The sequence below is a fragment of the Neolamprologus multifasciatus genome, chromosome 9 (genome assembly GCF_963576455.1).
Source record: "Neolamprologus multifasciatus chromosome 9, fNeoMul1.2, whole genome shotgun sequence".
In the NCBI taxonomy this organism is placed as follows: domain Eukaryota; kingdom Metazoa; phylum Chordata; class Actinopteri; order Cichliformes; family Cichlidae; genus Neolamprologus; species Neolamprologus multifasciatus.
This window is the reverse complement of record NC_140447.1, coordinates 15,187,280-15,199,668: the sequence shown is the minus strand read 5'-3', so window position 1 is coordinate 15,199,668 and position 12,389 is coordinate 15,187,280. Positions and strand designations below refer to the sequence as shown.

Below are 12,389 nucleotides of genomic sequence, written 5' to 3'. Positions count from 1 at the left end.
ATACTTCCCTGACCTAAATCCAATAGACAACCTCTGGGACTTTATGATTTTGTCCATCTGACGCCACCACGTTGCACCTCAGACTGTCTCCCAGGACACCATCTGTCATTTCATGTCCTGAGGTTGTTAGGCATGCATACATGCGTGCATCTTCTGAGTACTGTTATGATTTGCTGCAATGTAATTTCGGTAACTGCGTGTGTTGCATCATCTTTCTACTTTTCCTCCTTTTGAGGTGTTTATGAATTCAGTCCTCTGTAGGTTGATACTTTTCATTTGCATCAAACGATATGGCATCCTTTCATTCCTAACACATTACGCAGTTCATATCAGTGTAGACATCCAGCAGGTTTTCGCTTCCCATTGAGATCAGATGTGTTTTCAAAGTGTTCCTTCATTTTTTTTGAGCAGTGAATAGGTAAATGCGTCATAGATTTAAGGCTCAGTTAATAGTGTTTATCTGCTAGTGTTTGTGAATTTGAAGCACGACTCTGGTGCTGTTAATTACCTGAGAAAAAAGCCTATCTTCATTGTACACTGATGATTATGAAGGTGTTAGCTCCGTGTGATCATGTCTTCTCTTTTATGCTTCTCTAATGTCTATTTATTGTATTTCTTCCTTCATTATCCAAGTTAACTAATCACATCTCACAATCAACAGATTGCGAGGTGACACTGGAGATGTCTCTGTGATCAGTGTGTGAGTGTGCGTTTGAGCACTGCACCAAACACAGGGCGGCTTTCTCCCACAAACAGAGAATCTGATAGCTCAGCTGTCTGACAGCCTCTCTTGTCTCTGCGGTCCAAACACAGAAGTGGAGCAGATCCGATGAGATGTGGAAACACCCGCATTTGTTCCCTGTTCTTCTCTTTTCTCTCTCTGTGTGGTTTAGTGTTATGATGTTTGCTACAATGTAGAAAATTAACATTTCGGTTTACTGATGTGTCAGCCTGGTTATAAACAAGCGTCTCAGGACTTGTTTGTCCTTAAAGCATATCTGCTGGTTTAGTTGGCTGAAGATTGATGATGGTGTTTTATTCCTCTCGGTTCTTGTGGTGCGTGCAGCGGCATCAGTAGTTCTGGCTGGTGAGAGAAGTCACATGTTACTTCAACCTCAGTGACCTTCTCTGCACTTGCAGTAGAGGACAAAGGGGGGAGGGGGTGGCGACATTAAAGTGTATCACGAGTCACTGTAAAATCTAATAAAACCAACTAATATTGTGAAAATCTCAATTGTGGGATTAATGAAGGCTATCTCATGTAGCAAAGGATGCCACTTTGAAAATCTAAAAAAGATTAAGCCATTAAAAAAAAAAGCAAACTGAAATGTATGTCAAATCCATACTGCAGAAACATGCAGATCCCAAAACCATCCAGTAGGGCAGTGATTCCCAAACTTTTTTTGCTGGGCCCCCCTTGTTTTACAAGAAAAATGTTCGTGCCCCCCCTCGCGCGCGCACGAACACATCCTCCAACCACACACGCCCATATTTTGCTCCATTGCAGTTTATTTCACACCTCAAACATTTAGTAAACAATTAAGCAAATACAAGTAATCTGCAATAAATGACAGGTAGTAAGAAAATAAACTACTAAGTATTTTACGCTACGTCCACACCTACACGGGTATTTTTGAAAACGCAGCTGTTTCGTCCACACATAAACGGCGTTTCAAATCACCGAGAACGGAGATTTTTAAAACTCATGTTTTGCGTTTACGTGTGGACCAGGAATACAGAGTTCCTCACTCAACGTCAAAGGTATGTGCCTTTTTTCATGTCACGCTGCGCGCCACGTTATTGTTTACATGAGATGAATTGCAGAATGGCAGATAGAGACGAAATACTGTTAATCTGACTATCTGCAGGTTTTACAGGCTTACATATACACGCAGTTACTGTCCCTCCATTTAGAAAGGCAGAGGCGTAGTTGTTTATTCCCCCTGTGTAATAATATTCAACATTGCTATCAATACATTTTTCAAAAAAATCCCTCTGCAAAATGGTTTCAAAAACATAAACAACTGTTGGATGCTGTTTGTCCGTGATTTGAACCGGAGGAACAAATTGTGGCAGGATCAGCCTGATGTTATTTGTATCCCGCTGTAACTTTACTGTATAAAGAGCTAGCATCTCCAAAATGTCAGGAGTAGTTAGTCATTACAACAAATGTTTGTGAACTACAAATCAAGAATGTGGGATACTCTTTGTCCGTGATTTAAACAGCCCAGCGCTGCTCCCAACGAAGGGAAAACCAATCCTGCAGGGAGACCTACCTCGGCATTGTGCAGGTGAAGCCAAAGGGAAGATTTGCTTCACCATATTTTCTAGTCTTTGGCTTAGAAGTTGGTTTGGAAACATATTCAGCTATGCTTCATCTCCTGCTTTGCGTTTGTGTGGGCGCCCGTGCTAGCAGTGTCCAAGCGTTGTTGTTGTTGTTTTTTCCCCTTTTCATGCCGCGCCCCCCCCCTGCAATGGCTCTGCGCCCCCCCTAGGGGGCGGGCCCCACACTTTGGGAACGTCTGCAGTAGGGTTTGCATATTTAAAAATACAGTCATGTGAAAAAGAATAGGAAGTAGCAGCCACGTGCTGCTAATCAAATGCACTTGGCTAATTGATAATAAGCAAATGCGAGCACCTCTGTAAAGGCAGAAATTTGGGCAGTTTGCTTGTTTGAAGCATTCAGTCATGTGTTAAACTAACATCACAACCTTTCAGGCAAATTCAGTACAAGGACAGAATATACAGAAAGCTCAGGTGCTACATCTCAGACTTTACAGGCCTCTGTAAGCATGGTAAATGTTAAAGTTCATGACAATACAATTAGAAAAATACCAAACAGTTATGATTAAAGCATTGCCACAAGATAGCCACTCATGTGTAAAAAGAACATGGCAGCAGGACTCAGATGTGCAAATTTGCCCCTGAACAAATAACAAGACTTTGGAACTGTGTCTTTAGGACAGATAAGACCAAAGTGGAGATGTGGATGATCAGGAAGAACACCTCAAACTGTCAAGTACGGTGGTGGAGGGGTGATTATTAGGGCTTGTTTTGCAGCCACAGCACATGGCCACCTTGCAGTCCATCATGAACTTCTCTGTATACCAAGTATTCTAGAGTCAGATGTGGGGCCATCTGTCCGACAGCTAAAACTTGGTCATGTAACAGGACAATGACCCCAAGCTCAGCAGCAAAACGACAACAGAATGGCTGAAAAAGAAATAAACTAAGGTGCTGCAGTGACCCAAAGCCCTGTCAACATGACTGATCTGACTGAAACACTGCGGCACTGTGGACCTTAAGAAAGCTTTGCATAAATGAATCGCCGAACCTCAATGAACTTAAACAAGATGAAAGGGTCAAATTTCCCCACAACAATGTCGGAGGCTGATTATTTCAAAATATTGCTGTGAAATGTGGTTCCACAAGCTAATAAATCACAGGAAGTACCCAGGACTGAACAGAGTCTTGTGAAAATCTTATTTCTCACAGCACTGGATCTGCCACATGTACATGTACAACCAAACAGAAGAAGATTAATCAGGCAAAGCCAAGTCACTATACAGGTGTTTGGCGTTCTCTAGTGGACAAAATATAAAAGTACATTTACTTCACACGATAGATAGATAGATAGATAGATAGATAGATAGATAGATAGATAGATAGATAGATAGATAGATAGATAGATATGTATTCATACATATATAAATAACTCAGTTTAGAAAAGTGGTATATATTTGCCCGAGTAACTAATCACTAATCAATCACATTGGAGAGTGTTGGGGAAACTTCTCTGTACTGGTCTTACAAAACACTTACTTACGTATTGTAAGTAGTTAAACAACAGAAAAGCTACCCTAGGAAGAAAGCTTTATAAATTAATCATAACCTTGATTTGTAAAAAAAAAAAAAAAAGAATATCAGCCTATCATAATATCCATGGGAAAGTGCAGAAATGTTTGGTTTTGAATTTTTTGTCTGTTATTCTCAGACTGTATAAAGTAAAACATAGGTCAGAGGAGCCTGTTAGTTCCATATATGCTCAGCATGACAAAGGACTCTAAATGTATATGAAAAGATACTTTGATTTACACATTAGTGTGATTTCAGAGTGTTATACTTATATATGGGAGACATATATACATATAATAATGACCCGAATGCACAATTGTGAGCAGAAAAGGTTTAGCCAAAGTGACACACTCACCATAAACCTTTCCCAAGAACAGCGTCTTGACCAGGTTAAACTGTGTGTCTGAGGCTTCAGGGAGGTTGTAGCTGACTGCAGGATAATGATCCAGCTGAGACATGACAGAGATACAAAGAGATAGTGAGAAGGAAAGAGAGAGGGAGAGAAACACATTAGCATCCTTGTTTCATAAGGAGTCGAATCTAGACTAAAACTACTGACCAAAGCATTTTGAAAAGACCCAGGCTAAGATCTGCATCAGCACATTAAGCAGAGTACACAAGATGATGAACAAAAGATGGTAATTCAATGCTGTCAGGCAATGCAAAGCAACACAGCACAATCAGAAGCTCAATGGCCCCCCCTCATGGTTTCCAAACGCCAGGAAAGCTTTAAATATGGTAGCTTAGTAACAAGGAAACCACTCACATAGTCATACCTTGTTTATCCTTCATTTTAAATTCCCATGAATCCTGATCAGATCAGCGAAAATTAATTAAAAACACTTTGCAAAAATCGGATGAACACATATTGCGTCAAATACTAACCAGAGGCTGTTCCTGATTTATTTTTTCTTCTGGCGTTTCTACACACATATAACTACACTCTTCAAACAACGACCATAAAATCTGAGTGTTAGAAATGTCTCTGGGCCAAAAAACCCCCCCCCAAACAAAACATGCCATTACCTACATCTATCGCTTCTTCTTACCATTTGCTATAAACTATAACCCTGTTTAAAATATATCCTTAGATGTATATATTCTATAAACACGCCAACATTAAAATCCATCATGGTTTTAAAGATGTCAGACTACCTCAAACATCTTTTCTGGAAAGCCATGATATTTTCGTTTTAGTCACGTCTGAAAAGTCATCTTCTACAATTATCCAGCAAACAAACAGCTCTTCCCTAGAAATAAACGAGGATACAAATTATGCCTAATAATAATATGCAATTTCAAAAGTCTGTGGGGGGTTCAAAGGCATTCCTGAGAACTCGAAAAGGGCGGGTGGAAGACGAGCAGCGTGTTTACAAAGAGGAGCATCAGTGGAGATGTGAGAGCAGAGAGGGTGATAGAAGGAGGAAATGCACGACTTTAATATCCCTGCAACATAATTAACTTGTTATTGCTGTTTCAATGAAGTTTCTAATTAGCTTGAAAGCTGCAGCCGATGCTATTGATGAGAATAATTTGAAACCAACAAATTGGTTTTCGGTGTGTTCTAGAATAAAAAAAACCCCAAAAACAAGATCTTCCTTCTTTCCTTCTCCCTGCCCACAGGAGGACTGTATCTAAGCATAAACCAGTCTGCAGAAAGCAGACTGGAGTAGAGGAGTTTGGTTGGAAACAATGACTTTTGTTCCTGGAAATTTGTTCTGTTGTTCTGTTTACAGGTTTAAATCAGCAGAGTCCTGCCATACAGAAATTTCTTTCTACCCACTGCTGCGCAAGACTATTTTCTCCCTCTTTCCCCTCACACACACACACACACACACACACACATATAGACACACAACATATCCTAATTTGATTCCTTCCAAAAGCCTGGTCTCAGTGGAGCATTGTGTGGGTTTTGTTTTCCTCTGTGACTGGAGGGTGGGATAATGGGGCACAATTAAATTGCGCTCAGCTTATTTACTTTTATCTGAGAAAACAAATTGACTGCACAACCACGGAGGGAAGCTTGAGTCTTGAAACCCCCACAAAACGATCCACTGAGGAAGACGGCCTGGGAAGAAACCTCATTTTACCAAACTTTGTCAATTACAACCGCAGTCATTGGGATCTCTTTCCTTTCTTTCTTTCTTTCTTTCTTTCTTTCTTTCTTTCTTTTTTAACACAGTGCCATTTAGAAAACGCAGTTGCTGCCTCTAAAGTCACACAAAGCTTACATAAGCAAAGTAACCAGGGGTTAGGCAAAGAGAAAATTAACAAAGGGTGAAATCTATTTCCCTGACTACGTGCTCAAAAAGAATCTAATTTAGCCAATGTGCTGTTTATATGCAAACTCATTTACAGTGCACTGAGAGCCTTTTTACCTTCGTGGCACCTCTGTTTCCTTAATGATGTCTAAGGGATAAAAATACTCCCATCACAGATTTAACACTGAACAAAAAGAAATGCTAATTTTCCTCTTGAATAAATTGTTTAACATCATTATTAAGTGAACTGCTGAATTTTTGTCTGGTCTGGGTCTCAGGTGCAGCAAGCCATTTACACCGCTGAGTCAACCAGAGAAGCAACTGGAGGAGAGGAGAAGAGGAAACGGAGATGAGCCGTCTGCTGCCTGAAGGGACTCCCGACTTTCATCTCTAAACCCTCACAGTGTGAGAGAAAGGCAAAGTGAGAGATGGCGAGATGGGGAACTTATTTTAATCTCGCCTTGGTGCTCCTTTGATAGCGAGCTAACCTAACGAGACCTCACAGGCTGCTCCAAAACCAAACACTCTGCTCTGTTTGCTGCACTCTGTATGCCTGGGTGTACATGTCAGCAGGTATTTTATGTTCGCAAGCGAACGCCTCACCTTAAAGTAATCCTCAGATAATCTCAATGTATCAAAGTGATCTTTGTCATTATATTTTGCGGGTCTACTTTCTTTATCTAACAACAGTATCTGTTTCTTTCAAACCCCCTCTCCCCCTCTCTCTGGCTCTGGTCTGCCTTTTTCTTTTGTCCTACATTTCTCTCTGACTCTCGTTTCTCTTTCTGATTCAAATTACCACACGCTGACTTGTCTTGCCACATTTTCTCTGCTTTGTCTTTAAACTAAACAGTCGCTTGTCTAAATGGCTTTAAGATTTGCAGCCCTGATAGCAGAGAAGTGAGGCCTCTGCACCCTGAGGTAAACAGTCCACTGCTTCTTATCCCTTTTTTTTTAAACTTGGGGAAATTGAATTTGATCCACTGCCAGCCCCACCAGCACAACTGACTTTTATTGCATCTGACTCATATCTCTGCCTCTCACTCATTTTGTTATCTCAGATGCTAGCAACTAGGCCTTTGATGAGCGTGTGCACAAAAATAATAACAGGCTAGTTCCATTTTCAGTGCTGATGGCAGCTACTGACAAAACTGGCCTTTTAGGCTTTAATGCATTATTCAATAAATTAAAAAACAAAAACAAAAATTCAAGCCTTGGAATTAGCCAGTAGAGTTTCCAGCATTCAAAAGCAGTTATTAAGCATCTCAGCATTTGCATGCAGTTCTGTACACTTCATATGATGGATGGTGCGTCAAACGACTCGCCGTCAAAGAGTGACCGAAGCTGTGCGATCGTCTCATAGAAAAAGGTCACGTTTGCACCACGCATGTGTTCTAAGATGAATATTTATACAGAGGCAGGTGGAACAAACTGATAAAACAACACTGACATAGTATCACACTTTATATATCACTCACAGTTGCCCCATTTTTTTAAATGATAAAGAAGATCCAAATATTTGATGATCACCTTTAAGGGTTTTAGGGTTTCTAAATATTTTGCTGACTTCTTCATGCTTTACTATCCTGACTTTGGTCCTGAGTCATTCTTGGAGGCCCCTCATGGAGCACAACTGAAACGTAAAAGACGCAGGGCCATTTGGCAGGTCTGAAAAATGCTTTATAAATGGATGTTATGGTTATGATTACAAAAAAAATCATTATATAGTCTATAATAAGGTGAAGGACTAATGCTTCACTGCACCTTTCAGTTGATATTTCAGCCATTAGTTATTATTTTAATCATTAGTTATTATTAATCTCTTGCAATCTTCTACAATGTGTCCACGATGTATCTGAGAGTTCTTCCTGTTAAAAGGGAGTTTTTCCTTTCTACTATTGCCATGTGCTTACTCACATGGGTTCTCTAATTGTTGGGTTATGGTATTTACCTTAAAATATAAAGCACCTTGAGGCGACCGTTGTTGTGATTTGGCACATTGCAAGTCCGTTTTTTACACCATGCTGCCTAAATATAAACGCTGCTTCGGTCCTCTGATGATGGGCATGGAGAGCGTTACTGAACACATCGGTCTAAATAATCCCACAGGTGTTGAAGTGGGTTGAGACATGGAGACTACGGCCATAAGATATGATTCACATCATTTAAATACTCATACAAATCATTGACCCCTGGTGCTGGTGCTGTCATTTTGGACGAAACTACTCCCAGGTTCAGAATTTTTCATCCAAAGATAAAAGCTGGTCACTCAGAAACAAACTGATTGACTTTTGCCACCTTTCCATGTCCTTCTATTCTTGTCAAATGGACCCAGCCTTTGGAATTAAAATACTGCCACCCATGGAATAAACAGAATAATCACACACTCCCAGTGCAGTGAGCAAAGTGTGCCAGCAGATGGACAGCCAACAACAATTTTTGTATACACATAGTTATACTGTTATACTTGCATCCACAAGTATCTAGGTCTTAGAGTTATAACCCCACTGATGCTGACTGCCAACTGCCTACTAATGCTTAGCGTGGTTCCTTGTTGTTGTTGCAGTCCTCCTGAGGAGAACATGTCCTGTTCTTTGTTACTCATTAGTGCAACCTGCAGACAAGGTTGATTTTGAAAAGAAAAGTAGAAAAAAATTGCTCTGCGGTATGTGAGTTATGAGAGAACCTTTGGGAAGTAAGGAAAGCTATACAGTATTGGAATGGACAGATGAGTTAGACTGAATAATGTTGATTTTTGTAGTGCAGTGTGAAGCCTTTGTAGTTAGCTGATCTGACAGGATCTCAGTGGTGCAGGCGTGTCTGTTGGTATGCAAGTCTGCGTCTGTTTACGTGCGGCTATCAAGTGCATGTACCTTGAAAAGAGCCCTGAGGCGGTAAGGCAACATGAAAAAGTTTCACTCATCAAAGTTATCTTTGTCAACGTACCTTCTGGCTCTACTTCTCATTCCTTATCTGTAAACTTCATCTATTTTCTCTCCTCATCTCCCCACCCCGCAGATCACTCATCGATGCCTTTTTTTCCCTTAAATCCAAATTACCACATCGTGCCCATCAGTGTTCGTCTGAATTCTTAACACATTTTAATGTTTAACTGTTAACCTGTTATTAAGGGAGAAAAATTTTAAAAAGGATTGTTTTTCTGTTTTCTTTTTTAAAGTACAGCCGCAGCACCTCGAAAGAACCACACTGGGATTGTGTACTATAGAGTTAGTAGTTCAGTCACATACTCAAGTCAAGACCGAACCTCGACACTGTCGATCTAGACACAGCTAAGCTGCTTTCAATCAGCGCAGAGCACACTGTGTGCATGTATGCATGTGCGTGTGTGTGTGTGTGTAAGTGATGAGCAAGGAGTCTAGCGGATGCTCCAATCACTTTCTATGCCACCACGAAAGCATGTGTTATGTTAAAGTACTCCCAGCGGAGTGATGAGCAGCTACAGGAATGCGATTTGCTTAGAAAACGATTATCATTGGATGTTTCGGTTTAATTTTCTCGCTGTCTGAAATTTTTTGCTGCTGTGTGTGAAAGTAGGTGATGAGATCCCAGGATGGATGAGGTCATTGCTTCATGCAGGTGACAGACAGAGAGATCTAAGGGCTGTAGTAGTGTAGATTGAATGATTACAGGCTTGGGAGTATGGGACTGTGATTCATTGTAGTTCGCATTTTATTCCACTTAATGAAAGCAAGAATTAAAAGACTTCATGTTAGATGCATATTCTGTTTAACAGTGTTGAAACCAAACTTTTAAAATTTATATTAACATTTGACTGTTTCATTCTTTTCCTTTATGTTTATATCCTCTAAACATAGCAATGACAGCATCCTGCAAAAACATCCTGCATTTGAACATATTCATATTTATATGTTCAAATGCAGAAATGAACTGGATAATCTCAACAATGTCTCCCTGCACGTAACATACATATTCTTTTTTAAATTGTTTTGCAAACTTTTGATGTGTTTATTTCATAACAATTATGCTAGTAATGATATGATGATCAATAGAAACTGTAAGCAAACTGCTGCTATATTAATTATCACATGCTCTTACACAACCGCAGCTTGAAGCTTTGAGCCAAGCAATTTTTCACAGAGGATGGGAATCATTTTATAGCTAAGTTTAATGCTATGGTGCCTTCTGGCCACTAGAGGGGAGTGATATGTGAAGGGCTTACCCATTTACAGTTTTTCTCCATTGGTTTGGCTCATTTCTTGAAACAGAAATTACATTCTCAAAATAACATGGACAAACCTCCAAACCTCTTGGCAAATGTTCACAACAGAATGGCATTTCTCATTCATTTTATCAAATGGCAAATGCCTTAGTACATGTCTCAATTGTCTTTGTGCATCTTTGCAAATGATTAAGTACAAGTAGCCTACAGTTATACAGTTAGCCCACATTTAGCACATTTTCCAAATGAATAGATCTTGTAGATCTAAACTGATTAGTTGATTCTCAGTCTAATGATCATTCCCTCCAAAACATGTCAGCATGATTTCATTGTATAAGTACTCGCATGCACAACCGTCTGTTCAATTGTCAAAATTGGTCAAGAACATAATACCATGAATACCAAATATGAATTTCTTTGAATATTTGATAAATTGATGACAGTCATTGACAGTCAGGTGAAACTAGGTGTCACACACAGGTGTGTTCCATGATTGTGTGCTGCCAAACACAGATATATAGAGCTTGACCAGAGCCAGTCCGATCTCTGAACATGGATAGACAAGGCAAAGCAAACGGACAAGGGGAAGTTCTTCCTTAAGGAAGAGGAGGAAGAAGAAGAAGAAGAAGAAGAAGAAGAAGAAGAGGAGGACTGAGAGGAATAGGTGCTGTGCTGTCCCGAATGAAATTCGGGCCACAATTATAGACCATGTCATAAACCATGGCCTCACAATGGCAGAGGCAGGTCGTCGAGTGCAGCCTAATGTGCCTCGTTCTACAGTCTCCTCCATTATCCAAACCTTTCGCAGGGAAAACAGGTATGTACTCTATGTAATCTATGATGGAATTATATGTTGTATAGGACAGGGCACTGTGCGTGAGGCAAAAAATGTATAACTTACTGTAGAGATTTTGTGTGCATCTGCCTACAGTGGTAGGTCTATACTAGCAGGTGGAGAGGACTAGTGGAATGTTTTGATACTAAATATGACAAGAAATATATTGAACAAATTACTGTAAACTATGGAATTACATAATTATACAGTTAGAGAAGTATTCCAGTCACTGTGCAGCAGGAGAATGAGTACAGTGAACACTGAATAAGTCCTTGTTTTTTGATTTTGTGTTCATACAATTTGCTACTGTAATGTACATTTTCTTTTTACATATGTATGAAACTTTCTTTGCGTGTGAATAAAAAATGGTTATCATTTCCTTGGTAGTGTGAGTGCAATCTGTGATGTCAAACTTTGGAGGCTACTCTTTTCTGTTGTATACTGTTGGTCCTCTGCCATAGTGACAAAACATCTAAACATTTTGTATGGCAGTACTCACACAATGCCAAAGGGACGATGCATTTTGGGGCACTGACTATTCAGATTAGAAAGAAATGTAGTTTTGACACATGAGTGAACTGTTTTAGGGGAGATATGAGCTTTTGCAGGTGAGCTATAGTGTTGTGCTAAACTGTAAGAGTGTTTTGCCAAATGATCTTAGAGTTTTGAGAATGTAATTTCTGTTTAAAGAAATGAGCCAAACCAATGGAGAAAAACTGTAATAAGGGGTGTCAAATATAAGGACAATGGGCCACAACTGGACGTGCAAAGACTGTAATACAGCCCATAATACAGTTTTGGAAAATGTGAAGAAGAGCTTAAATAGTGAACTTTTACCTGTATTTTCATAGGTTTTACAGCTTTTCCTAATAATATTTCCCTGTGGCCATTTATACTAAAGTAAAGTAATAGATAAGCATTTAAATGGAAGAAGAGTACCTGTTTTTTCATTATTGACTATAGAAATGTTTTTTTAATTGTTTTTGTTTTGCAAAGGCTCAAAAGTTTAAGAAAAAGCACATTTTAGTGACTTAACAAAACTTTCTACTTATAATTACAGGACAGTCTGGGCAATGAGCCAGCAGTATGTTTTCCATAATCTTGCACATTTATTCCTTACACTTCAAGTCATGCTGATGGACTTCTTTCAATTTCTATACAGCAAAAAACTGTAAGTTCTGTTAAAATTGCACTTCTTCTTCCTAAAAATAAACATGTAGTTCAACATCTTTAC

General features: G+C 39.5%; 1 protein-coding gene across 2 annotated transcripts in view; it reads right to left on the bottom strand.

The window, feature by feature from the left end:
* The window catches only part of cntnap2a (contactin associated protein 2a), a 389,684-nt gene that overhangs the window by 23,982 nt on the left and 353,313 nt on the right, over positions 1-12,389 (bottom strand). For both annotated transcript variants that reach the window (XM_085173176.1, XM_085173177.1), the window contains one exon: positions 4,211-4,304. In XM_085173176.1, the coding sequence (XP_085029302.1) occupies positions 4,211-4,304 (94 nt within the window). The remainder of the gene's footprint in view (positions 1-4,210; positions 4,305-12,389) is intronic.